The sequence below is a fragment of the Pelecanus crispus genome, chromosome 11 (assembly GCF_030463565.1).
Source record: "Pelecanus crispus isolate bPelCri1 chromosome 11, bPelCri1.pri, whole genome shotgun sequence".
NCBI lineage: Eukaryota > Metazoa > Chordata > Aves > Pelecaniformes > Pelecanidae > Pelecanus > Pelecanus crispus.
Window position 1 is genome coordinate 18381951 of NC_134653.1, and position 27338 is coordinate 18409288.

The 27338-nt window shown below is 49.4% G+C and overlaps 1 protein-coding gene across 1 annotated transcript; it reads left to right on the forward strand.

Annotated features, from left to right (window-relative positions):
• The first annotated feature begins 2215 nt into the window (after nucleotides 1-2215).
• RAB11FIP3 (RAB11 family interacting protein 3) lies at nucleotides 2216-26383 on the forward strand. The gene is given in 13 exon segments (XM_075718660.1): nucleotides 2216-2395; nucleotides 3636-3655; nucleotides 5571-5744; nucleotides 9816-9950; nucleotides 13246-13281; nucleotides 16041-16134; nucleotides 17940-18043; nucleotides 20102-20242; nucleotides 21254-21335; nucleotides 23435-23572; nucleotides 24493-24648; nucleotides 25079-25219; nucleotides 26261-26383. Coding segments are annotated over 13 exon segments (1500 nt in total). The 5' UTR covers nucleotides 2216-2230; the 3' UTR covers nucleotides 26375-26383.
• The last annotated feature ends 955 nt before the right edge of the window (nucleotides 26384-27338 follow it).

Here is a 27338-nt window from a genome sequence, read left to right on the forward strand (position 1 = left end):
CTTTGGGCAGTTTGGATCAACTAGCCTGGCTGTGCCCCCTCCCAGTTTCTTGTGCACCTGGCAGAGCATGGGAAGCTGAAAAGTCCTTGACTAGCATAAGCAGTACTCAGCAACAACTAAAAACATCAGCGTGTTATCAACATTCTTCTCCTACTAAATCCAAACCACAGCACTATGCCTGCTACTAGGAAGAAAATTAACTCTATTCCAGCTGAAACCAGCACACTGAGCTAAGCTTACAAGAGGGGCTCCTGTCTGTCTTCATCCATCATTCAGCTGAGTGTGCTTGGTTGGCACAGGGGCTGATGAGAGCACTCAGCAGGGAGCAAAGCAAGGGTGTTGACTGGGTTGCTTTGCTCTGCTCCCCAGTGTCTATATAAAATAAGAACTGCTGTTGAGCAGTTCTCTATCCATCCCTTCAAGGTTTTTAGAGCACCTGTACGAGTTCTTGCTATCCCTTTTTGGTCTTGCATGTGTTGAGGCAGCCTAGGAATTTGTGGGTGAAACAAAAGGAGGCTTTGGTTGCATCTTGAGCCACTTTGCACCAGTGAAAGCTGCAGAAGTTCTTTGGGCTGTGGAGTATTCATCCAAAAGAAGAGAATCGGGTCAGTGAGAGCAGTGTTTGCGAAGTCTAGGGAACACGATGGCAGTGGGACGTTTGTCTCTCTTGGTCTGCTGCTCTCCTGCTGTACAAATACAGCACATGCCCCGAAAGCTGCTCTTCTACTGGAGGGCAATGTCTGCAGCAGTGAGGAGGACTCTTCCATCCTGCTGTATACATACCCTGCTTTGGATGAACAGCTCTAATGTAACTTTTCATTCTGCTGTCACAAGGATAGTATGTCTGTGTATTTTCTTTCCAGCTGCTGTAATACAGGGCTTTGAGAAATCTCGTTTTCTTGAAAACCCTTGGAAAAAGCACTGAAAGCTGCTCTGTGTGCTCTCTGGCAGAGGAAGAGAAGTTTGCTTCAATGTTGGTGCCTGTGTTCAAAATGCTGCTGCTTTGCCCTGCTGCAGTGCTGGAGTGGGTGCAGCCAGCAGCTGAGTAAGTTTGATCCTGTTGGGTGAACTTCAAATGGCTTTTTATGAGCATCTTTTTCAGGCCAGGCAGGAGGGCTCCTGTCCCTCTGCCTGACACCTCCGATGAGAGCGGATCAGCTGGAGCTCAGCGCCAGCACTGACAGATCCCATTACGATTGAGATCCTAGAGCCAAAAATTACTTGATTTGTTCTGAGATGTGCTGGGGAAATCCTGTAAACGCCAGGAAATGACTGGCACTTTGATGGGTAACAAGAGCTTTTGCTTTAGGAAGAAGGTGTTTCTCCTAGTGCTCCCACGGCTCTCTTCATAACATCAGGATGATTCTAGGCTCAGCACTGTTTGTGTCCAGGGAGAACCATCCCTGCCCACGTGTACGAGCAAGTGGGTAGGACTGAAGATGAATGCCTGCCTAAGGGACAGAACTGGGAGGGAAAACCCAGTTCTCCATGCTCATAGCATAGTGTCTTAAAAAATGAAATCGTCCTTCTTTCGTAGAGCCTGTTGCAAGTAATGGATGTGGTGAAATAGTGCAAAACATTCAAGATGCTGTTCCAGCTGAAGTGCGGAGATTTGAGTGTCCTGCTGGTGCAATCTCTGCAAATTAGATGCTGCAATGAAGATTTATAAACCAGCTTATTTTCTGTTGAGGGATGGAAGGTGCCTTCTTATTACTAGACGGGGGGGAAAAAGTGCTTTAAGGGCTAACTGGTAGTTTTGAGTGGTGTTTTTTGGAGAGAATTCAGATTAGTAATGTGTCCTCTTAAAAGGGAGTGGGTGTAAGCAATGGTGATCAGAAATGCTGAGTAAGCAGTGGGTAATCCCTCCTGGACTTGACAAATCCATACTTGCTCACAATAAAATCTCCCTCCAACTCTTATTTAGTATATATTTCTGTGACCTGCTTTCCAAACACTGCTGCCACAAAGCATATGCGACCCGAAGGCCATGGTACACCCCAGGGTGGCACTTGGTCCTTGGACCTGGAGACAGAGCAGCACCTGAACATGGGGTACGGCTCATGCTGGTGTTAGGAGGTTGGATTTCTGTGCTTAGAAATGCAATACAGCAGTAATTAGCTGCCCCATATGTGTTTTGTCCTGTTCTGCAATGAAACTGTATAGCTATACTATCCTATTTTTTTCCTCTTGTGTTTTTGAACAGGCAAATGAGGTGACTGACAGTGCTTACATGGGCTCAGAGAGCACGTACAGCGAGTGCGAAACCTTCACGGATGAAGACACCAGCACACTAGTACATCACGAGATGCACGACGAAGTAGAAACGGACAGTGCCATCGACTCCACCGTGCACTCAGAGTTCACAGATCCTATTGAGGAGCCCGAGCAGGGGTGAGTGGGAACAGTGAGGAGCAAAACTTAACTGTGTGGGGCAGGAAACTGGGAAACTGGGAGTAGAGAAGGACTGAGGGAGATGCAGCCTGAGGATTTAAAATAAAGTAGGCTGGGCCTGTCTTGCTGAAACTGGTTGGTTTGTTCTTTGTATTTGTAACTTCATGCAAGACCAAAATAGCTCTTCTTTAAGAATAATGATAATAATTAGAATGCACCATGTGTAGGCTGTTTTGGAGCTCAGCCTGGCAATCTCTTTGAGTTAATTGTTGCTTGCCTTGGGACAACTTCTGTACCCTCATTAGCATCTTTAACCTCTCAAATAAGTTCTCAGATGATCCAAACACCTGAAATACTTGCAGTTTTTAATCTATAACTTAAGCCAAAAATGCAACATATAATTTTCAAGTTGGGAGGGGAACTCATCGTATTCTTGTTTTTCCTAAACATGCGTGTGCCCTTTGATGTGCAACCACCTCCTGTAATAACTAGTTTTAAACTTGTGCCTGAAGCACAGAAGTGTGAGCTAAGATCTTTGTCCCCATGTCTGAACTGCTGCTGGCAAAACTGCTCCTGGGCCCGCCTCATTTCCTAGATTTTGCAGGAAAAGTTGTTTTTTTGGGGTGAAACTGGGATGCTGGGAAGGCAGGAGGGGAGGGAATAACTCCTTTAATAGTGACCCAAGAGCACTGGTCTGCACTGAAGCCTCTGGAACTGTCACTGCTTAAGGTCTGCTAACGCACAGAATTTTTTTGGCCAAAACCACACCACCCAGGCCTGGTGCTCTGATGAGTACTTAAAGTTCCTGTTGCTTTTAGAAAGCACTGGGCTTCCCTCCTACCCCAAAATCACATCTGGGGACATCAGAGATGCAGTGGGTGGTCAGTGCTGCTGGGCACTCACTGCCGGGGCTGAAAGGGTGCTGTGGATTAGGGAAGAAATGAGATTAGCTGGCTAGGCTCTCCTCACCCAAGCGTGTTCAGCTCAGTGACAGTTAAATTGGGATATAATCAGTTGCTGAGCTCCCCGACCACTGAGCGGAGGGTCTCTGGAGGGGCCATGGCAGCCTGCGTGTGCACTCATCCTCTGGGGAAAATTACGTGCTTCAGATTCACCTGCCTGTAGGTACAAAATACTTTGCTTGGGAATTTTTCTAAGATTAGGTTGTTCTTGAGGCTTCCCTGCTATTCCCAGGGTGGGCCTGGGAAGGTTGGGTGTCCTTTGGGTGCTCTGTCCAAGCACAGGGGTGCCTGTTGCCAGGTGTGTTAAATGTGCACAAATTCCAGATAGCCAAAAAATCAAGGAAAATGTTCATTTGGCTTAAAGATTTGGAAGGCTTAAGATAGAAGCCTCTGGAAGTTTGTTCCCAAGTTGTTGAGGGCTGGTTTTGGTGCCATCAAACCCCAGGCAGGACAACGGTTTTACACCTCTAGTGCCCAGAGGCCTTCCAGGGGATAGTCGGTAAGTACAATCTGACCAATACAGCTGGTGGACTGAATCAAAGCTTCAACACTGCTTTTCAGTAGCTGTTAAAGCTCAACATACCTTAGATGGTTTGAGTTTAAGTGGTTATTTAGGCTATGTGTAGTAAAAATTGGACTCTAGATCTCAAAACTGCTAGAGCACCCAATAGGTGTGTATGAAATACTATTTATTGCCCAAAGCATCGCTGGCTGAGGGTTTCCAGGTGCCTGATCAGATCTGCTTCTGTATTAATATTTAGAGATTTGGGGTTGGGTTTTGCTTGCAAGTTAAAAATTTCCACCCCCTGCCTTCTATTCCTGGAGAGATTTCCGATGCTTTTGGCAATGGTCTGCTGGGTGCAGCGTCTGACTCACCGCTGGGGAGGATGGGTTTCTGACGGATCCCGCTGTAGGAGTAACAGTGCTTCTCAAGGAAGATGTGCAGATGCCTACAAGCTGTACTGGATTTGTCTGCAGTTAAATAGAGAACTGCTGCTCTTTTGGCTGGAGGGTTGACATGTTTTTATTAGTAGGGTAAGGGCAAATCCTTCAGATGTTGCAGGGTTTTGTCATAAATGGCTTATCTATAATCTTTTTTTCTTTCTGATTTAGTACAGCAATCTAGTCATACCCCCATTTTCCCTCTCCTAGCAAGTGGATGAAGATGGAGGCATAGCCTGAAATATCAGGTTTTACAATAACGTAGTCTTTTTTAGCATTGAATTTTGGAGAGGAGAGTGGTGCTAGTCGCACCCTCCTCCCCCAGCCCCCAAACACATACATGTGGCTCATAGACATGTGGGCTGCTTTCACAGCCTGGTTCTTACAAATCCCCCTTGCCTTTTCCCCCCAGCTTAATTTTAAAACCTCTGCAGTCCTGGGCAGGAAAGTCCTCTGGGAGTGGGCACATACTGCTGTGGTGGCTTGACTTCATACAACGCTGCACACGTGAAAAGACACAGAAATGATGACTTCTGTGCTGAGCTGTGTCCCTCCAAAGCACAGGACATCCCAGGACCTGTGCTGGGTGTGTTCAGGGTTTAGGCTGAGGCTTAACACACTACAGCCTTTCTGGATCCAGTATTAAAAACACAAGAAACAGCATCCCCCCCTCCAAGATTGTTAGGAGTGCATACAGTGTTTTCCCAGCAGAAGCAGGGAAAGGGCTCCTTTGTCTTGCCAGGGGGTCTGTCCCTGCCAGGTTTGGCAGCTGCCTGTAAACCGCCAGGATTTGTGTCATGGTGGTGGGGGGGCAGGTCACAGTGTTAAACCCTGGTGCTGGGGTTTTGATAGGATTATACAGCAATAAGCAAGCATGAGCCTGGCACATAGGCTGACGATGTAACTCAAAACATACTTAGGGTGTGTTTGGGACATGCTGAGCTTTTTTTCTGCTATGCTTTTGGTTGCGCCCATGCCATGCAAGGGCTTGCCACCAACCCTGGGTACTGTCTTGCAAGTCTGACTGCCCCCAAATCTTGCATTGCAGCTACTAGAGGAGCTTGTGTGAAGAAGCATTGGTTGGTTGTGAAAAAAATTGCTGCAAACTTCCCGGTAGTGCCTGGGCTGCCCTTCAGTGTTCAAGGCACAGGGTGAATTGCACTGTAAGGAAGCCCTGGTCTACCGAAATGGGATTTAGAAAGCAGATGTATTGGATGCGATTGGAAAGGCTGCTGTGGTGGCCACCCTCTAATATCTTCCCCTCTGTTCCCACAGATCCCATCCGCACAACCTGCCCCTGGGCTCGGACCTCAGCCACTCCATCGTTACAGTCATTAGCGGAGAGGAGCATTTTGAGGATTACGGAGAAGGGAATGAAGCAGATTTGTTCTCAGACAGCTTGTGTAATGGGGAAAGCAGCTTTAATGGTTCCTCGTTCCTCTCTCCTAGGTAATGCTCAGCACAGCACTGGCCATGTTTTAAGCAGTTTCACTTGCTTAGTGTCTTTGCCTAAGCTTTGTGTGTGAGAGTTGTCTCCTTTGGGTTTGTACACCAGTTGGTCTGCAAGAGAGGGTTCCTGGCAAACTTTGGATACAACGGGATAATCGGCTCAGAAGTGGGAGAGTAGTTGCCTCCCTCAGTCTTTCCTTTTTGTGAACATTGCCCACCCTCCCATCCAGAGGCACTAATGCCCAGCAGTAAGGTAGAAGAGCAGTCTGTGTTTCACGTGCGTCCAGGGCAACATCATGTTCCCACTCCTGTTAGGGGTGTGGCTCCTCACAGAACCTTCTGGTAGAGAAAACTATCCCTGGTCCTGTTGGATGACAATTTTTTTCTCTCTCTCGTGTGCTTGTATGTTTGGCTTTGATATGATGCTTTGATGGATTTGCACAAGCTGTGGCAGCTTTCCTTCTCTAGGCAGCCTAAGGGATATGTGGAGCAAGAAGCAGGCTGTAGCATTTTCCTGCACTCCTTGCATTAGGGTCTGAAACCAGGCAAATGCTGGTTTTCCAGCCCATGCAGGGTGAACTGAGGAGCTGGTATGACAGTACTTTCTAAGGAAAAAAAAAAAAGTAAAAGCTGGAATAATCAACCACTGCTGCAGCCCACAAGTCTCTGTGATGACTGCTAACACTGGGGACGTGTTCCTCCAGGCAGTGCATCTCTGCACGAGGCAGGAGTGGTTCCTGCCAGCCACATGCTTGTGTTGAAGATAAGATGATACTTTTTTCCTTTGGGCTGATACATGCTTGCTGTTTCTGCAGCAGTGTAAACCTGTTGTAATTTTTTTTTTTTTTTCTGTCTGCCTGTTTTCTACCAGCTTCCCAAAGCCCTAGAGTTTGGGCAATCCTGGTTGCACAGGGCTGAGAGGGGAGAACTGCTGTCAAATCTCCACATGTGCACTTTGCTGCAGGCCAGGGCTGACTCTCTTTTTGCTGGTGCAGCAACAGTTCCGAAGATGTTAACTAAACCTGCAATAGGAGAGTGTTGCTGTAAAGCATGCCCTAACCCTAAAGCACGCCTTCAGGAAACCAGTGCTCCAGTGTCTGATGTGATGGGATACACTGCAGTAGAAGGGACATGTCACTCACCCATGCTTGTCCTTTGATTGCACTGTGCAGAAATGCTGAGTATGGCTGGCTGTACTGGTGCTGCAGCATAGGAAGTTCTCTCGGATAAAAACCAGACTTGGTGTTCATTTTGAGTTTCTCTTTGAGTGTGGGCCTCTGACCTAGTCCAGAAGGCTCCTGGCAAGAAAATACTCAGCTAAAGGAGCTTTGCGATCAGTTAAACTTTCTTTAATATCAATCTGGAGCTCCCAGGCTGCCTACGCTCCCGGTGTTCAAGTCTTGCTCTGTCAGGGCAGTCTCCCCTGTGCTTCTCTGTCTTTTTGGCTCTTATCCACAAGATAGTGCTCTGCAGCATCTTTCCTCTGCCAGGAGGGCCTCACTCGGCACGTGGCCACACAGCTCATGGTGGCTGTGCTGGAGACTCGCTACTTGGGCTTGCTAGGGAGGCAGGCTGCAGGTAAATGCTGCAGAACCTCCAGAGTTAAGAATGTGGTTCTGTTTGAAACAGGATTTCCTCATGCCTTTTAGGTCTAGCCCTTGCCTTGGATTATCGTTGCGTGTGTGAAGGTTCTTAGCTGACTGTTCTCTGAGATTGTGCTGTTTTTCTGAACATAGCCCTGCCTCCTGAGTGTGTTTTAAATGTAGTGAAACCTTAAAGAACTACAGGATATCTCTGTTTCAGGCTGAACCATTTTTGGCTGTGGTTTGAGGAACAATATTGCTTGTAAACGGTCACATCACCACGTACCCTTTCGATGTTACAAGGGTCTCTAAGTAGGAATAGCATCAACAAATTTTCCTGCCACAGCTCCAGATCTTCCCCAGAGGACTAATGCAAGAAACAAGAGCCTTCAGGGAACACTATAGGGTATTGCATTTTCCCGCTTAGTCCTTGCGTGTGTGTTTGCGATTCCTCCTCTTGGGTTACCACCTCTTCCCTGGCACATCTGTCTGGTAAGAGAATTATCTCTGCAACTCTTGGTGGGAAATGAACGGCAACTGAAAGGAAAAGCTCCTTGCACACACCCATTTCAGCTGCAGACGTGCTGTGTCAGTAAGCACCGATGACCTGTGGAAGACGAACATTGCTCTGTGAGATGGAGGAAGGAGGCAGGAAGGCCGCATATGGCGCAGAGGGTGGCAGATTGCCAGGAGGGGTAGGTGGGGATGCCCAGAGGTGCAGTGCAGTTGAGCTTTCGCCCACTCAACAGGCAAGCAACCAACACAGCCAGAGGCCAAGTGTATCTGTACATACCCAAAGAGTTGCCAGGCTGGCCTGTGGGTTCTCCTCTACGCTTCTTTTCCAGTTTTGATTAATGTTTGTTAGATTTGGGTTCACACCTCACCCAGGGATGCACCCAGCTGGGTAAACTCTTTCTGCCTCCCAGCAGGGGTGGGGAAGACTCACTGAATGGGGCTCATGTGCAGCCAGGCGTGGGGGCAGAGCCCAGGAAAGGGCACATCACTTCTTCCAGGTGCTACAAAGCTTCTGTCACCTCTTCCCTGTGCAAAGCCTGAGCAACCAAACTGTCTGCTGGTGGATGATGATTATCCTGGGTCCAAATGTGCCCTAGAGGGTAGGGGGAATGGCTGTCTTTTTTTTTTTTTTTTCTAGGAATGGGAAGAGATGAGCAGTTTGGTGTTTACTGTTGTCCAGTTGCCTGTTCTAAGGGGGCTTGGAAATACTGTACAGACAGCACAAACTCAGAGGCCTGACCCTGGGGGTAGCTGGGCTGCTGACACCCCACTGCCACCAAAAAATGTCAGTGAGGGCTTATGCAAAGCTGCTGAGCCAGGGGATCCCTTCTGGGGTGTCCCACACGCTCAGCATCGCCCGGTCCAGGACTTGCCAGTGTGTATCTGTATCATGGGGTTGACTAGCCCTTTCAGATGCCTTTTGGGTTTAAGCTTGCTTGTGTTTGCTCACACTTTTACCTGTCTTTCTTATTGAACTGCTTTGTTTTTTCACTATTAACCTTTCTTTGATTAAAGTCCATGGCATCCAGAAGCACGTTTTCCTGCAGAAAGGATTTGTAGCATATATTTGACCCCAAAGTAACACAAACTCTTTGCTGTTCAGAATCCCTTGGCCAAACTCTGTCCTGCCCAAGTCATGTCAGGTGGGGGAAATGGCTCTCTGTTTTGCAAGTGTTGGTGAATGCCTCAGCAGCTTGTTTTCCACATCAGCAGCTGAAAATGAAACGCTGATCGGACCCATTAGCTCCCCAGGCTGTTGACCCCCATGTTTCCTACAATGAGGTAAAGCTGCTGCTTCAGCTTCTGTGTGCTTCAGTTCATAGGAGACAGCAGTTGAATCACAACCACCTTTTTGAGCTTAGCTTAAAAGGGGAGCTCTTTGCAATGAAAATTGACTCTCTGCATTACTAACGGTGGGTTTGCAGCAGCACAGATACTCTATTTTTAAAGCATCCTGTTGGAAAACAGCGCAACTGACCAAAGGATTTGGCTCTTGCTCATGGCACCCAGTCCAGCGGTGTGTGAATTTGGTCTGCATTTACTGAGGCAAACCAGGACCATTGCTTGAGCCTCCTGAGACAGGTTGCCTGGAAAATCATGTCAGAAAATAAGCTTTGTAGTTGTGTAGGTTTGTGGGAAGCATACACCTCACCTTCCCTGGGCTCTTGGAGTCCTCTACAAGAACCGTCTGGCACAGGCATTTGGAAATGTAAGCCAAGCTCAGCTGCTGTAAGTCTCTGGGAGGAGGGTGGTAGAAGTCCTGCTAGTTTATAGCAACTCCATATTGACTGTGATTTGGCTTCTAAAATCAAGGTGGGGGGTGACCCATCTGCACTGAAGTTTCTACTTGCAAGTCTTGCATCTCACACCAAAAGCTCCCCTGCCCCAACATATGCTCAGCTTGTGGAAGCCATGGACGAAAATCAGTCCTGTCTATTCTGTCCTGTTAAAATGACCCTTGTGATTTCTCTAGCACCAATCCGCTCGCTGCGAAACTGCACAGCATTATTGCAGATGAAGCATTTGAGTTTTACTGTAGCCAGTGCCACAAACAAATCAACCGCCTCGACGATCTTTCTGCTCGCCTGAATGATCTTGAAATGAATAGGTAATTGGGCTTGTGTATGACCATTTCAGTGTTGGGAATGATGTTCTTGAAGGGAAGACTCTCCTTTTCTTGCACAGCTTTCCTTTGCTGGTGCACTGCCTGATTCCTGGTTGCGAAAGGCGATGAATTTCACCGAATGAGGTGAGCCTCTCCAGGTGGTAAAGGCTGTAATAACATTATGGAGGGTGAGCAGAAGTTTCCTTTAATCTGAGCCATAGAGGCTGGCAGACAATGAGAGTCTTCCCTTCTGCTCTGGGCAGCCTCTTTGCATGTCCTGCTGAGTGGTGGGTGCTTCTCTACGCTCCGAGTAATGTAGTCCTTTCATCGTGACTTGAAGCTGTAAGCTAATCGTGTACAGTATTTCTGTCACCAAGGAAAAGACTGCCAGGTCTTCTGGCTGATAATGCCCAGTGTGGAGGCATGCCTGAGTTGCTGGTTCAACCTGGAAGGGCAGGTAGGGCCTGTCCTCCTGCTGCAGCAGTAACCTGAAAACATCAGCTTGCTCACTGTGGCTTGGACCTCTCCTGTAGACTCTTGCTTTGCAGCAGTAAAATTGTGTTTCACCCAGTTTCACCAGCTGCCTACCCACCTATGTGTCACTGTGAGCCAGGTAGATGTGATAAACGCCGGGGCCTTTGCATAGGAACTTCATGAGCTTTTGAATGTAATGTTTGAGGTCTACCAGCCAGGAGCTGGACTTGCTGATTTGACAAGTGGGGAGGGATTTCTATTTGTTTGTTTTTTCAGACCTGTTTGCAGTCCACTGGGTGGAAGGATGGTGGCATTAATGATAATCATTCTGCTTGTGTCTGGTGTGCTATTGCAGGCCTCGTTTTTGGTCATGCTCTTGGTCTCTATCTGTCCTCTACAGGGACAGTGTGACATGGGAGCTTTCCTGGGCTATATAGCTATGGGAAGAGAACTGGAAAACAAATAGGAGCTTGACCTTAATTTTTTTTTTAGTGGAAAAAGTACCTCTCTCCCTCTATCTTTCTCAGGCAAATAGTTGCCTTTGCGTTTGGAGGCCTTGAGGGTCAGTGATGGGTCTCAGGTTATGCATTTATTAAGAACAACACTGGACTTCCCTGGATGTACCAGTAGCTCCACTCCATTTCAGGCTTTCTCCACCAAATTTACCTGCAAATCTGAATTAACACTTCTGAGCCTCTTGTGATGGATGGGATTTCCAGAGGAGGCTTCCCTGTCCTGTAGTGTTGCGATGGGAATTCTATAGCCCCTTTGGGCTCAGGGCAAGTAGGTATGATTCCTCCATCTGTGTTCAGGGATTCCTGTGCACAAATTTGCTGGAAACTTGTTCCAAGTGGCCCTGTGCACTGACCTGATGGAAGGGGCATCGCCCACCCTTTCAGCGGTGAGGACGTGAGAGGTGTCCTGTGCAACATGCAGGACGTGGCAGGACCTGTTTGCTCCCAGCATAACCAGCAACATGAAGCATTCAGTGCAGGGGACAAGTAGGTGAAAAGAGCAGGGGAAACTGGACCAAAATCTGGGCCAGGCAGCCTTGCACCATGCCTGGCAGGTGAAGCCTGAAGACACCTGCTCCAGAGGACGCTAGCAGCTGGGGTGAAGCCAAAGCCACTGTGTAACAGACTTGCTCTTAAAGACTGCAGGTGTATATGCAGCATTTTACACTTGGAACAAGGTGGGGAGCCTGGTCCCAGCATCAGGGCACTGCTGCTTGAGCCTGCAGCACAGGAAGGCAGGGAAGAAATACACCAGGAGCTTGGGATGAACCAGTTCTGTGAAAGTACATTTTGTTTTAGCGCCCTTGAAGCAGCGGTGGTGTGTCTGATCCCTTCCAGAGAGACCTGCAGGTGCCGGCACTGCTTTCTGATAAGCTGTTCGCAAAGAAAAATATTTTTTTCTCCCTCCGGTGTTGGGGGACATATGTGACTCGTTACAGTTGCTGGCAAACACAAGGGCCTGACCTCCTCCTCTCAGGCGGATGCCGAGAGTCCTTGAAGCCCAGCCAGCAGCGGCTCTTGCACTCCTTGGAAATCTGTGGTTTGAAGATGCCCTTTTGACATGAGGGCTGGTAACCCTGACAACAACCCCTGTTGGTCATTGTGTTTTTTAAAAAGAAAATTGTCTGGAGCTATTCTTAATTCCTCCTTCTACCAACTAATGTAATCATTGCAGCTCAAGGCAGGAATAGACTCCCAGATTTTTTTTTTTCTTTAAACTGAGCTAAGCATCAGGGAATGCAACTGCTGCTTCTCCACTCAGTCTAGAGCTGTGTTTGCAGTCATCATTCAGTGATGATTTGGTATCAGTGATGTGTCCCAGTGGCATCTGTTTGACAACAGTGTGTGTTTGGATGGAAGATGAGGAGTGAGATCCAAGCACTGCTTGCTTCACTAGCATGCAGCTGCATTGATCATGACTGAAGGACTGGAAGGAGCATGTTAACAAGTAACCGTTTCTGAAAAAGGCTTTTTTTTTTTCTCAGCGGGGAGAGCCTGAAGCCCCATCCCAAGGGGCAGGGTAACACAAGCCTTAGCTGTTCGTACCATGGGTCACGCTGAGCACTAGCTAAACCCTGACCGCTGTGGTATGGTGGCAGCTGGCTCGGGCATATACAGAGCCGGGGTGTGTGATCTCTGTTGGTTGTCTGTGCAAAGGAGAGCTTGTACCTGTCTCAAGCGATTATAACAGTGCCCATGCTTAAAATCCAGAAAGGGACGTGATCAACAGCTCCTAAAATCTGAGCTACACGTAGGCAGCAGTTCTCTGGTGATCCAGAGCCAAACAGTGAGAGTAATCTTTGTGAGAAGTGCTAACCAGCATGCAGAAGGATGGAAGTGCCCGTTTGCAGGCAGGAGGTGTGCCCTGTCTTCCAGCTGCCGGGCAGGGAGCTCCCTGGGGGGCGGCAGGGGAGGGAGGGCTAGGGTGCTGCAGGGTGCAGGAGATTTAGCTCGGTCTGCTGTTGGCGCCGGGCTGAAGCCCACCAAACTCACTGCTATTATTAGCACTTTCCTTGGGGATCAGCTTTCAGGACAGGGATCTGCCGGTGAGAGGATACCGTTGCTGGAGCTGGTGAGGTTTTCTGCAGCATTATTCCATTTGGTTTGTTATCAATGGGTTGTTAAATATGTGAGTGGTTTCCTCGCCTGCCTTTTACCAGGGGTGGCCAGGCTGTGCGGGTGGTGCATGCTGCGTGGACGCTCCCCTGCCATAGCAAAGGATGTGCCCCAGAGTGTTTGCAGTTTCCTGTTTCCCTTGCTCTCCACTGTCAGCTTTCCTAACTCTTTCCTGTTTCTTTTTCATTTTGCAGTCCAAATAAAAGACTTTCAAGCAAGAAGGTGGCAAGGTAAGCTCATAGTCCTATAACTGCTTGATGAGAGGGGTGCCTGTGCTAGCTGCTGGGCCCGTGGAAGGAAGGCTGTCAAAATAAGTTTGCGGTGTTGTACTTCTGGACATGTTGCATAGCACTGGGGGAAAGCAGGTTTAATTCTAATATAATTTGCAATAGCTGTTTTTCTGAAATGGAGGTTTGTCACTTGTGCACGCAGCTGGAGGCTGGTGTCAACCTGATTTCTTCCAGGACAAAAGTAGGGGTGCTTTCTCCGCTCTATCCTGCCAAGTGCCCTAGCAGGGGGCATATGGAGCAGAGAAGGAGTCTCTAGAAGGGCTTCTCCCACTGGACTGCTTGGCTGGGCTGTCTCCTACCCAGTGTCACTGTGGTGGGTCCCTGGAAGACCAGACCAGTCAGTGCATCCGCTCGGAGGGATTTCTTCAGCACCCCAAAAAAGCTAGTCATCTTAGACAACTCTCTTGGCTCTGTTTTACTTTGCTCGGTGTAATCCTTGGCACTTGACTTTGCTGAAGCAGCCCTCCCAGCTCCATCAGGAGCTTCAGGGAGTTCCTGGGGGGCAACTGCAGGTAACCCCACTGTGGGGTTTAATGCTGTGCTGCTTCTGTCCTGTGGGATCATCTCATGCGGTGCCAGTCACCCTTTGTAGGCATTTTTATCCCTGCCTGCACAGGAAAAGCTGCAGTTTGCTCTGAATCGCTGGGGCGGATGGTCCATCCCCTCTTGATGTTCACCTTTCCTTTCTCAGCTTCACCAACCCTCCTATTCCTGTGTTGTCATGCTTTTAAAAATATACTGAGGCTTACCTTAGCTGTCCTGCCTGCCTCTGCCCTGCTCGGGAGGGAGATTGCCCTCTGCCATCCGTGGCTTTCTCTTTGCTCGTTTCCAAGCAGGACAGGGATGCTGCAGAGGAATAGGCAGCTCACTTTGGGTGATGCTTGTACCCCCATGCCCTGGCGCTCAATCTGCACCCTCTGCTGACCCGAGCAGCTTTGTATGCCTCTCTCTCCCAGCTGTGCTCTCACACCTTTCCCTTCTCCATTTTTCCTGCAGTCAACAAGTCTCCCCTGGCACAATTTCCCCTCCTGGCAAGGATGCAGGTCCTTGATACTACATTTCCTAGTTCCTGTCATCTTACTTTCTAGATCTTTGTTAAAAACACTGGCAGGAAAGAAGGTTGAAGGGAGTAGCCTGTCCCCAGGTTTCCTGGTTTAGGTCTAGTTTTTGTCCTGTGTCTGGCAGAACAAATTTGGGGAGGATTTGAGTCAAACTTTTGGGAATGGAGATGCCCTGACTATGGGGGATTGAGCCCTTCTGGGCCTTTGCATTTGTAAGATGCTTTTCTGAGGCTGGGATTTGTGGGCTTAGGTAAATACTGGTTAATTCAAGAGCAGTCGAGTTTAGTTTGTGATAATGACAGAGGCAACAGGGTTTTACTGTAGAGTAGAGCCAGATATTTAAGATCAGCCCAAAGAAAGCCCTTTGCAGATACTGTAATTACTGAATAATACCGAAAGTCTTGCTTTTAGGAAACTGATTTTATTTTGATAAGGGCTCCTCCCTGACTTTTGTTATCCAGGTTCTGCTTGTGCCAAGAAGTCTCAGCTGCTTAGGCCCTGTTGTGCTTGGCATGATTTAAATGACAAATGTGCCCGACACTTCAGGATCTAAGTATATACTCAGGGTGAGGATGCAAAATAAGGCTGGTACTCGGCTGTGGTCTCTTTGGTAAATGCCAGTTATGCTTCATGAATGTTTGCATGAGCATATTGTGTAGCAGGGTGAATTTGAGAGCCCACATTACAAATTCCTTGGAAAACTGAGGTTCAAAGAGACCTCTGTGGTTCTCTCACTCACATCCTGCTCCAAGCAGTGCTAGCTTCAAAGGTAGTTCAGGCTGCTTATTGTTTGTGTTGCAGTGGGAGAACAGAATCGTTGTCTCCAGGCAGCATCTGCCTGGGGTTCACAGAGCTGGAATACAACAACCCCTCCCTGTGGCAATAGCTGTTTCTTGTGCCACGAGACGATGGAGCTGATCTGCAGTGATAACACGAGGATTAAGTACAGATCAGCCCCTTCACAGGATGTCCTTTAGATCGCTGCAAAGCTGTGGACACCAATGTTGCAAGGCCTTGCTAATGATTAGCTTGCTCTCCGGTGTCGTGGCTGGTGTGGGGAAGTGGGCTGGGGTGCTTCGCAACAGGTTAAGGGTTTTTTCTCCCCTCCCTCCTCTTACACCCACTGCCCCACGCTTCTTATTAACCTTATCAGTGGCTAGAGCGGAGTACTCTGTCCTGTGCTGGATAACACATGGCCTTGGTATGTTCATAAAGAAAGTGAAGAGAGTGAGCTCTTATCTCTTCCCATTCCAAAGAGCAAGAGCAAATGATCATGGTATGAAGTCCCAGCAGCAAGTGTCCACGTCTGTGCTTCCCTCACAGGGCGCATTTGTTCAGCTGGTAAGCAGCCACCCGCTCAGCCCTGTTATCTGGGCACACTGAGGTGGTGAGCTTCATTGACCATTGGAGCTTGTGGTGATGAGAAGGACCTGGCCCATGCCATCCTTTGCTGTAAATCCTGCAGCCCAAGAAGGAGCAGTGCTATTAAGTCCCCTTGGAAAAGGAGGTGGCAGCTGAGGAGGGGAGAGAGAGGACCATATCCTGCAAGAGCAGTTGTCATCTGACATTGCCATGTCCTGCAATGTTCGCTCTAATGTTCATGTTGCTGTGGGTCGGGGTGGTTTGTCTCTGTTACAGACACTTGCATCAGACGAGTGCGCTGTCCGTGGGGGTGATGGAGGGGTCTTACCGGGATATGCTGGAGTGTACAGAAGAGGACATCACAGACAAGGTAAGAGCAGTGCTGTCTACGCTATTCTGGAGCATGTAGTGGCTTGCAGTGCTCTGAGATCTCCAGGCAGGAGTTAGGCTGAAGCTTCTCTTGCTGCACAGCTGGCACTGGGTAGATCAGTGCAGGTGGGACATACGAAGCCCTCCGCATTGAGGGGATGGAGAATGAGAGTGCTCTGAGTCGAACTGTAGAGGTCCTGTGTTGAGTCAGGAGGTGGCACTGGTGCCTTCTCCCAGGGGTGGAGGTGTGCTGCCTCACTTGCAGCGAGGGTGGCTTCCCTCCAGCTCACTGGGAGGAGGGGGTGGCTGTTTGCAGGCTGTATTTTCACTTCTGCTTCATGTAATAAGATGTTCTCAAATTCTGCTTTTCTGAGAAGAGCAAAGTCGCCTGATGTGAAACAAGGACTTCCTTTCCTTGGCACGCTCTTGCTGCTGCTGCCATGAGGATATAAAGCTGATTTTGTGCTGGTCCTGTTGGGTTTTACTGAGGTGTTATGAGAAAAGGATTATAGGACAAGATGTGAGTGGGGCAGGAGCACAAGAAAGCTTTTGTTTGAGCACCCCCAGCTAAAAATAGCTAAGGGAAGGCAGGGAAATTAAAGATGGGTGAGTTGTGGCTCATGTAAGCATTTGCTGTAGTCCTGAAACTCGTTGAAAATGGCTTTCTAATTCTGGAATCACAAATAGCTGCATGGAGCAGCATGTGAAAGAGAAATACATATATGCTATAATTATAATGCATAGAAGACCTTTAAAAAATTTTTTAAAAATCAAAGTTTTTCCAAGTCTGAAAGTTGAATAAAACACTCGTGTTCCTGAAGACATCTGGCTTGGGAAACTGTATGCATTTCTGGGAAAGGCCTTGTGTCTCTGCATGTTTCTTTTTTTAATACACTTCCATGTCGCTTGCCCTTCTCCCCAGAGCAATGGTTTGGGTTTTGCAGACATGCTCCTAATTGCCTCTCTTTCATGATTGTTCTTGTATGGGTATAAATGGGATTTTTGGGACCACGAACTCTGTGCTTCTGCAGTTCCCCACCCACCCACGCTCCTGCTTGAGTGGGAAGTAGAGGGGCACTCCCGGCCCTCTTTGCTCTTCAAAGTTGTGCATTATTTAGGGAAAGTGAATGAAAATGCAAATACAGCTGAAATAAGCCCCATATAGGTACAGGGAGAAAATAGTCATCTCTGATCCTTTCCTACCAGCTAGCATTGTTTCCCTCCTATGTGACTTTATTTACATATAGCTGTGAACCCCAGGTCTTTCAGCCCTGTTTCAGGCAGTGGGTGGCTGTCCCCAGCCTCAGGGGTGCACTTGGATGCATCAGAGCTCTGGTGATCCAGCTGGGGTCTTTCCCTCTAGACCTCCATGTAGGGTATCATCATGAAGGGTATGAGGAGGGAAAGAGTGAAGTCTTTAGCTCCATACTGGTACATGGGAGATATCAAAAACTGAGAAACCAGGGTGTAACAGGATGTTTTAAAAGGGTGCTTTAAATCAAGGCATGGCTACCTGATGCCAGTGGCAACCATCAACTTTTAAGTAGCTTGCCCAGGAGCAAGCCCCAGTGATAGCTTTTGCAGCTCAGGCTGCCTTGTGCGGTGAAAAGCGGGACACAAGTAATGCTGGGAGCTGTGTCGGAGTGACTGGCTCTGAATCAGTGCAACAAACCAAGGCAGCCCCAAAGCTAGCAGGGAGCACCTGCACTGTGTGCTGGAGGTGGTGGGAGTTGCTCCAGCACTTGGTGCTACTTTGCCAGTGGGTTTAAGCATGGGTGGCTGATCCTCCCCTCTCCTGTCACACAGGTGGTCTTTCTGGAGAAGCGGGTGACAGAGCTGGAGAAGGACACAGCTGCTAATGGCGAGCAGCACAGTCGCCTCAAGCAGGAAAACCTGCAGCTCGTGCACAGGTAAAGGAGCCCGGCTTGTGCCGTGGCCAACATGCAGTTTAGCATTGCCTTTTTTTCCCCTTCATGTACTGCAGCACCCTGTGCCTTCCCCATGGTCCAGCTGCCTGCCTGTATATAGGCAGGAGCTGCTCAGGAGCTGTTAGAGCATGTGGGGAGAGGAGGCAGCAGGAGAGGAGGAGGATGGGCAGAAAAGAGCAGGAAAGCTTCCCAGCTCTGCCCTTGATGATCTGATCCTGCCCTGGCAGAGGGCAGATGTGGTTAAGTCCAGCCGGGGTTCAGGCTGTCTTCTCTGCACAAGGGCCATGTGTGGGATCATGGCATCCTGCACATGCTTTTCTGGGTCTCTGGCAAACTCCCCAGGAGTGCAGGAAACTGCTTGCAGCTCAGCTGGGACAAATGGCAAATATCTCTTTTGCAATGTCCTGCTCAGATGCATGTAACTATAATGGTGTTTTTAGGATCTCTTTTTTTTTTTTTTTTTATGTGCTTCCCTGCCCCACATGTCCATCCTGAAACATCTCTGGAGCTCCAGGGGTTGGCTCAGAGGAGGACTGCAGGGGGGTCATTCTTCTTGGAAAGCTTCCCATTCAAGGAGGATATATACTTCATACTTGCTCTGTATGGACTCTTTCTGGCCCATATTTTGCCCATTAGGTCTGGGTGGAAGGTAGAGCAGGGCCCCCTCTACCCATCTCTACCCTCCCCACAGGTAGCCTTGATCCTATTGCTTTCAGATCCTGGCTGGGGTGTAGCCCTTCGGATCCCATTTGATGTAACTGCTGTCTTTACTAATCTGGCAGGCTTCTCTCTTCCAGCAGTGTATTTACCCTCAGCAGATAAACCTGGCAGGAGTTTATCTATAGGGCTGTAAGGCTGTTAAGTAACAATTGTGTCAGGGAACCGAGCGATTCAAACAAAGGTTTCTCTAAGCCCTGATAAACTTTGCAGCAAGGGCAATGTTTTCACTTTAGCGGCTTGGCCCAGAAGTGTCAGCTGGCTTTTAATCAAGTAAAGCCATGAGTGTACTCATTGCTGGTTGAAGAATAGGTTCATCTGGCAAAAGCCTTCTCCACCTGCCTATGCAAAGTGATTGCATAAGCTCCAGCACACCAGCCTCCTAGTGAACCTCAGCTCTTCAGATGAGTGCTGGGGTTGGGTGATTTACTGCAGCATGGGGGCATAGGCTACCTCTGCTTGCTCCAGAGGGCAGGTAGGCATGCTGGCAAATACCTCTGCCCTGTCTGAGCAAACACTGCCACTGCCTGCACTGTTACAGTCTCAGGACTGCATGGAACTTCTGTTATGCTGGCACACAGAGAAGGTTGACCTGCAGATCCTGTATTTTTTGTTGGGGACATGAGAGAGTGAAAAGGAGGAGGACTGGGGCTCTTGTCTTTTTTTCTCTGGGCAATGAGACTACTTCAGGGCAGAGTAAAGGAGCCCAAAATGCTAGAAACAGCTGAAGGAGGATTTCTCTGCCATGGCCACTACAGGTGAAACCGCAGCCCTGGGATTTACAGTTGAATTCAATGATCTTAAAGGTTTTTTCCAACTGAAATGATTCTATGATTCAATGAGATTCCGATTAAGCAGCTTGTTCTGGATGATGCTGTGACTGTGACCCACAGGCTGTGGGTTATAAAATTATTACTGTGCTTTCACCCTCACCTCACCCCTTTGTTGGCCTCCCCTTAAAAAGGGATTTTATGCAGCCTGGAGACTTAAACTAGTTTAAGAGACAATACCAGCATTTACCACCTGGCTTATTTTATTTGACTGTCATGTTGGTCAGTAGTAATGTCCTTGGGGGTTTCATGGACCATGTTGCTTTTGCACTGCATCTGCTGAGACAAAGTGAAGCCCTCATACACTTGCTGCTTGAGATGGTGATAGGTATACTTTCCCTGAAAGCTTGCTCTATTTTACAGTCTGCTTCTCGCAGATCTCCTGTGCAGTGGGAGAAAGGCTGGGAAGAGACTCTGATCCCTCCCTTGGGATGGCAGCATGCTGGGGGTGAGCCATCAAGAATGGTTAATCCTCTCTCTCTCCTCTCCACAGAGCAAATGCTCTCGAGGAACAGCTGAAGGAGCAGGAGCTGAGAGCTGACCAAACACTCCTGGAGGAGATCAAGAAGCAGAGGGAGCTACTGAGCAAAATGGAGAGGGAGAAGAGCATTGAGATTGAGAATCTGCAGGCCAGGTGGGGCTGGGGCAGGGCTGGGTGGTGGCAGGTCTCCTGGACCTACATGTACACGCTGGAATACCTGTACAGGCTGCTGCTTTGCAACTGCAGCCTTTGAGGAGACAAAGTGCAGTAGACAGTGAGTTTAACTTGGTTAAAGGTGTAACTAAAGTCATTATAAACCCTGAAACCCCTGAGGTTTGGCTACTTGTACCTTCATTCCAAAATCAAGCCCCTTTGTGAGCCTAGTCTCAGACTCTTGATTTGAATTTCGCTGATGCGGTTTAAATTTAGCTCACATTCTCTATCCATGTGGCTGCCCCACAGTGTGTGAATGAAGAGGTGGTTTGTTAGTGCTTATTCCCATGAGTGACCCATGGAAGTACATTGGATGCTCAGATGTTGTCCACCTTCATGGAAACAGGCAAATATCTGGGAAGGAAGAGTTGTCCAACAGGCAGTGTCCCGGACAGGGCGCTTTACTCTGCCTGTTGGCTTCCAAAGGAAAAAGTGGTGTGGAAGAGGTTTCATTTATTTGACAGGTTTTTTGCTGCTTTTTCAGAATATGTTTTGCTATTGTTCAACCCTTGCAGTAAAGGAAAGGTGAAGGCAGTAGGATTTTTGCTGGGCTTGTAGTAGGACAGTTACCATTGCAAATGGATGTTACTTTACCTGGAGAAAGCAAAGCTGAAGCCCTCTGACTCTGCCCAGGCAATGTGTCTGCTTTTTGGTGCCTAGTGCTGAGGCTTGCCCATGGACTGATGAAGCCCTTGGCCTAAAGAATAACGTTGGACCTGATTGAGAAGGGCATGGCACTGGACAGCAGACTTGCCAGAACTCATGTGGTTGCCTCACATTTTCCCCTGGGAGTAGAAATAGCAGAAGTCTCAGGGTTTGCTTTGAAAAGATAAGTCCCTGCTGGCTTGCCTTCAGCAGGTCCTGGTTTAATATTCCTAGTGATGTTTCAACCAAGTCTCCTACATTTGGGATGCTTGGGTAAGTTTCTTACGCATCTCTTTACTGTTGCAGGCTGCAGCAACTGGATGATGAGAACAGTGAGCTGAGATCCTGTGTCCCTTGTTTAAAAGCTAACATTGAAAGACTAGAGGAGGTGAGGAACTGTGTGTGCTTGGGGTGTGCAAGCCGGAGCTGCGTTTCTGGATTCCCACCTGCTGCCTCACATAGCTGGAGCTGAAATTCTCATTTACATGAAGGGCCTACGTGAGATCTGTTTGATGTAATGAGCAAATCAGCTGCTTGTGCCTGCCAGTCCTTGCAGACCTTGCCTTGGACCAGAGCTATCCCATACACGCTAAACCAGGTTCCCAGTGTTTGGCTTGGAAGCTGGGATTAACAAACCCCTAATAAATCTCTCTGTGACAGTGCAGCCTGCTTGAAGCCACACTGTGCAGTGGTGGCAGCCGTGTCCTGGCTGGTTAGGAGGGGACTTGTGCCCTCTTGTGGAAGCTTGTCCCCATCCCTGCGGCTGTGGGACAGTCGGCTGCAAGGGAGGAAGAGGAGCGGGCATGATTCATCTCCATGTCCTGCTCGGGCAGATACACGCTTGCTGGGATTTGCGAGCTGAGTCTTCAAAGAGCCGTGTTATCTCCCAGATCCTCTCCCCTCTTGCCCTGTGTGGTGGTTTAGCCCCAGCCAACAACTAAGCACCACGCAGCCGCTTGCTCACTCCCCCTACCCCGATGGGATGGGGGAGAGAATCGGAGCAGTAAGAGTGAGAAACACTCCTGAGTTGAGATAAGAACAGTTTAATAATTGAAATAAAGTGAAATAGTAATGATAATAATAACAATATAATAATGATAATAACAATAATAATATACAAAGCAAGTGATGCACAATGCAATTGCTCACTACCCGCCGACCGATACCCAGACAGTTCCCGAGCAGCGATCGCTGCTCCCCGGCTAACCCCCACCCAGTTTATATACTGAGCATGACGTCATATGGTATGGAATAGCCCTTTGGTCAGTTTGGATCAACTAGCCTGGCTGTGCCCCCTCCCAGTTTCTTGTGCACCTGGCAGAGCATGGGAAGCTGAAAAGTCCTTGACTAGCATAAGCAGTACTCAGCAACAACTAAAAACATCAGTGTGTTATCAACATTCTTCTCCTATTAAATCCAAAACACAGCACTATGCCTGCTACTAGGAAGAAAATTAACTCTATCCCAGCCGAAACCAGGACACCCTGCTAGAGGATTCAAGGCCACGTAGCTGCTGACAGGGCCGGGGTGGGAGGCTTGCCAAGGTGCCACAGTCTTCATGGGATGGACAAGATCCTCATTTTTGGAGAGAATGTGGGTTACAGATGTAACATCTGATACAAAGGCTGTATTTCATTTCTGTTCAAGCTTGTGGCAGATGTAAGGTTAAAATTTAGGTGAAATCAAACCTCTGGCCAGCTGAAGGCCCTCAAGCATTTCATCCCCTCACAGTCTTTGGGCCTTCATGAGAGCGCTGCGGCTCTGTGAGCGCTGCGGAAGCTGTGAGCCAGGGGAGGGGGTGAATTGGTCATAGGCAGAAGGGTGCTGCTGTACAGGGAGGTGTCCTGTGCAGGGCTGTTGTCATCATCACCAAGTGACAACCTTTACCTACCATCTCAAATGTTCAGCCAAGGTTTTGAGTATAAGAAGGGGACAGAGTGGGAGAGTTGGGCTGTGTGTTTTACATCCTGGCTTGAACTGGTCATGCTCCTTCTTGGGTCAGTCCTCAGTTAAATTCTTTCATATCTGAAACCAAGAATGAGTATCTGTAGAGTGGCTTAAGATCTTGGATTCATGGCTTTTCTGAAATTCAGACCTAAGGAGCCTTATGTTTTAATGTCTCTTCTTGGCCTGTAGCCCCTGTGCTGGCCCCAGTCCCACCCAAGCCATGTCCCATGCCAGCATTGTGCTGCCCAGAAAGCCACACAAGTGCGGATATTTGCCTGTGTGCATTTATTCTTGAGTCATCTCTTATTATCTCTCTCTTAGCAGTGCTATTTTGGTGTGTGGCTCTTCTTGCTGCTGCCAAAGCTCTGAAGCCCGCAGACAGCAAATGAGATCCCAGCAGGCAGAGCATCCGAATGCGTCAGCAAGAAGAGCCTTCCCCGCAGTGCTCAGCGTGTGCTGTGTCCTTGAGCAAGTGGGAAGAGCCTTGGCAGTGCTGAATGAAGACGGGCCCTGTGACTGCTGCCTTTTCTGTTGTTACAGGAGAAGCAGAAGCTGCTGGATGAGATCGAAGACCTCACTGTGCAGCTCACAGAGGAGCAGGAGAAAAAGAGGAAGATGGGGGACAAGCTGAGTCAGGAGAGGCACCAATTTCAAAAGGAGAAGGAGTCGACGCAGGAGGTAAGTAGAGTCGGGGCTGCCTGCCACAGTCCTGTCCTGCTAGTCCCCCAAATTAGGGCAATGCGGAGAAACTGGCCTTGGCAGCCTTCCCAAAAATAGGTATAACTGGAGCATTTGGTCCTATCTGGGCAGAGAAAGGTAGTACAGCAGCGTAACTATATAACATCTGTCACTTCTGCCTGCATTAAAATTCAGCTGAGCGTGTCTGCATCTACAAACGCAGTGGGGCTGTGCCACCCTGGCCCATTGCTGCGGGGCCTGTTTCTCTTCTGCATCAAAGGAGCAGTGGCAGAAGCACAGTGACAATGGCACATGGAGCCAGCAGGTGTTAGCAGGCAGGAGGAGAGGGCTGCAAGGCTACTTGAGTCAGAGCTGCCAGCTCCTTTGTGCTTCAGGGCAGAAATGCAGCCCCCCTGGCCCCTTCCAGGTGTCTCTGTGGCTGGTAATTCCAGCTGGCGGCTCAAGTAGGGCTTGCTGTTGTGGCAGAAAAGGAGCTTTGTGCCTTAAAGTGGAAATTATTGTCATTTTGGCAATGCTAAGAGCAGTTGGGTGAGATGGGATTCACAGTGCTGTGGCAGGAGGGAGCTGCCTGAGCAGATGCCCATGTTGCTGGGGGAGGGGGGTGGGGTGGGGTGTCTGTCTGCTGCTGCAGACCTGGAGCCAGTATCTTTCATGCTCCAACAAAGTCCTTCCAGGGCTGCGCTCATGTAGTTAAGTAGCTTCCCCTCTCCTGTTTGTTAGAGGCATGGGGGAGGAAGGGGAAGCTATGTGCACTCCCAGAAAGGGTCTGTTAATCCTGCAATCAGTGGAGTTTCTCTCAGCTTGGGGACAGCCCATCTCTCACACCAGCCATGACCAGTGCAAGCTGTTCGACTTGCAGGGGATGTGGCACTCAGTTGTCTCCTTGCCTTGTGCTGCAGCTCATTGAGGACCTCAGGAAGCAGCTCGAGCACTTGCAACTCTTCAAACTGGAAGCTGAGCAGCGAAGAGGCAGGAGCAGCAGCATGGGGCTCCAGGAGTACAACAGCAGGACGCGGGAGACTGAGCTGGAGCAAGAGATCAAACAGCTCAAGCAGGTGTGCGGGGCTGGGCAGGGAGGGAAGTGTATTGGCTGCTTGGTCCACAAAAGGGGATGCGAATTCCCTGACACCAAGGAGTGGTCAGCAGGGGCCTGGGGGCTCTCTCCTGAGGAGCTGACTGTGGATCTGGCAGCCCACTGCTTTCTTGCTCTCCTGTCCTGGGACAGGAGAGGTTGGCTTCTTCCTCTGAGGGATGGCACTTATACTCAAGAGCCCCTCTCTCTGTTGTGTCCCCTGGATCTCCCCAGCACATTGTGTGTTTCCAGAGTTCTCCAGACTCTGTCAAATTGGAGTCGGGAGACAGAGTGCTGCTCGCAGCACTGTGTGAGCTACTGGTTAGGATGAAAGCCCCTGCCTTCCCTGGCCAGTTCTGCTGTAGGGACACCATGTGCTTCAGCACCGTCTGATGTTTGTCTGTTGTGAACAGGATAACAGGAACCTGAAGGAGCAGAACGATGAACTGAATGGGCAGATCATTAACTTGAGCATCCAGGGAGCCAAGAACCTCTTCTCAGCCTCCTTCTCTGAATCCCTGGCAGCAGAGATCAGCTCGGTCTCCAGAGACGAGGTACGTGCCACAGGGTACAGCTTACCTCAAACTGCATCTTCCTGGGGTGGCTGGTACACATCCTCTCAGCTAACTGAGGGCCTGGGAGGAGCTGATGTGGCCTTGTCCGTGGTACAGCTTACTCCCAAAATTCACTTGAAGGCTGTTTTGAGCAAATAAATACCCACATAACTATTTGAAGGGCTTGCAGGACTTACACTGCCTGCCAGCCCTCCTTCCTGGGAATAGGGGAAGCTGTTCCCTTCCAATTTGCTGATACTGGCAGCTTTACTTTGCCTGCTCTGTGACTGCCTTCCTCTTCCTGGGACAGACCAGCAAGCACAGGGTGTGTCTGTCTGTAGCTGTCTTAAAAAAGCCAAGATCTTCTTTAAGATCTGTTTTGGCACGTGGCCTCCCTGCTCCATGGCTGTACCCCTGATTACATCTTTCGGACCCTGGGAAGTGTAATGGGAAAACACGTGTTTTGGGGGCCAAAGGGAGATGTGATGCTCCCTGCTTTGTCCAAGGTCCCATCTGGCTGAGAGATTGAGGAAGGACAGGAGTGAGCAGGGCCAGCAGCTTGAGGGCATCTCCTCATCTTGGGCTAGAGCCTGCTCAAGGAGAGAGAAAGGCTAGAGGGAGCCCCAGAGATACCAGTACATGTTCCTCTAGCAGTTGGGCATCTGGGCGCCAGGCTCAGCCTGCCGTGCCTGCGCTCCCGACCTGGGGCTCTAGCTTCTGTGGCCGAGCACCCACTTGCACGGTTTGGAGATCTGGGGATGCAGGAGCATCTGTCAGGGGAGACCTGTCAGGGGTAAAGGCATCCCATAGGGCGGGAGCAGGGGGTTCAGCTGGGTGTTACAGAGCCTGCAGGAGTCATTGCTGAACCATCGGGTCCCTGGCAGTTGTGCTGTGAAACACGTATACATGGCCAGGAATAGCACAAGCCGGAATGAAGAAGGGGGATACCTCCGTGGGCACACAGAGCTGCGAGAAGCCCTGCTTCTCTCCCTGGGCAGCAGCAGGCGGTGACCGCTCGCTCTCTTTCTCCCTGTCTTGCAGCTCATGGAAGCAATTCAGAAGCAAGAGGAGATCAACTTCCGCCTGCAGGATTACATTGACAGGATCATTGTGGCCATCATGGAGACGAATCCCTCCATCCTGGAAGTGAAGTAAGGGCAGCTGAGAGCCGCCAGCTATGCACTTGTCAATGGGTGTGGATTTGGTGCTCTGAGAGGATAAAGAGGGACTCAAAATGTCTTTGCTCTTGATGAAGGCACGAGGAAGCATCACGTCAGCTCAGTGTGTGAATTAGCCAGTGGACCAGGGAAAAAGAAAACCAGCAGCAAGGCTTTGTTGTCTGACTCCGTTATTTTGAAACCCTTCTGGTTTTGAGGGGTGAAAGGGAACCTGGAGAAGAAACACAGGCAACGGACAGCTGGAGGAAGGACGCGTATTGGCCCTGCTACTCATGAAGCTGGGAACTGTCCTGACAGCGGCGTCAGACCCTCCGGTGTGCGGGGTGCGAACAGGAGCTGTAAGGAGAGGGTTTCTCTGAACTGCGGGATAATGGGATGGAGAAGGAAGCGACAGAGCTGACATTTTCCCTTGGTGCCCTGTCCAGCCCAAGTATCTGCTTTGCCAAAGTGTCCCCGACACACTCACTCACTGGGGCAGATCTGGGAAAGAGGGAAATATGTCCGGGACTTGTAGAGGTGGCTTTTGTTTGGTTGGTTGTTTTTTTGTTTTGTTTTGTTTTTTTAATTAACTTAATGCAAATGTCCTCATTCAGCTGGCACAGTTAATCCTTGCCCTGCCGCTTCTGCTTGGGAAGGTGTTGCGTGCAGAGAGCTAGCTGGCTCCTCTCTCGCTTGCCAGTGGCAGAAAGAGGCAGGGGAGCAGCTGTTTTCGGGACAGGGCGTAAGCGCACTTTGTCACCTGCCTTCTTATTTATTTTTGCTGTCTGTGGCTCACTACCGTCAGCACGCCTTGGTGTTCACGGCCCTCCTCCCCACTGCTGGCTCTTCTGCCGGCCACCATGGGGTCTGCAAGCGTCTGTTGAGCCGGGCTGGCTCTGGGAGGAGAGGTCCCTTCGGCCCCAGCTGCAGGTGCACAGGTGCTGTCTGTCCAGCCTGCAGGG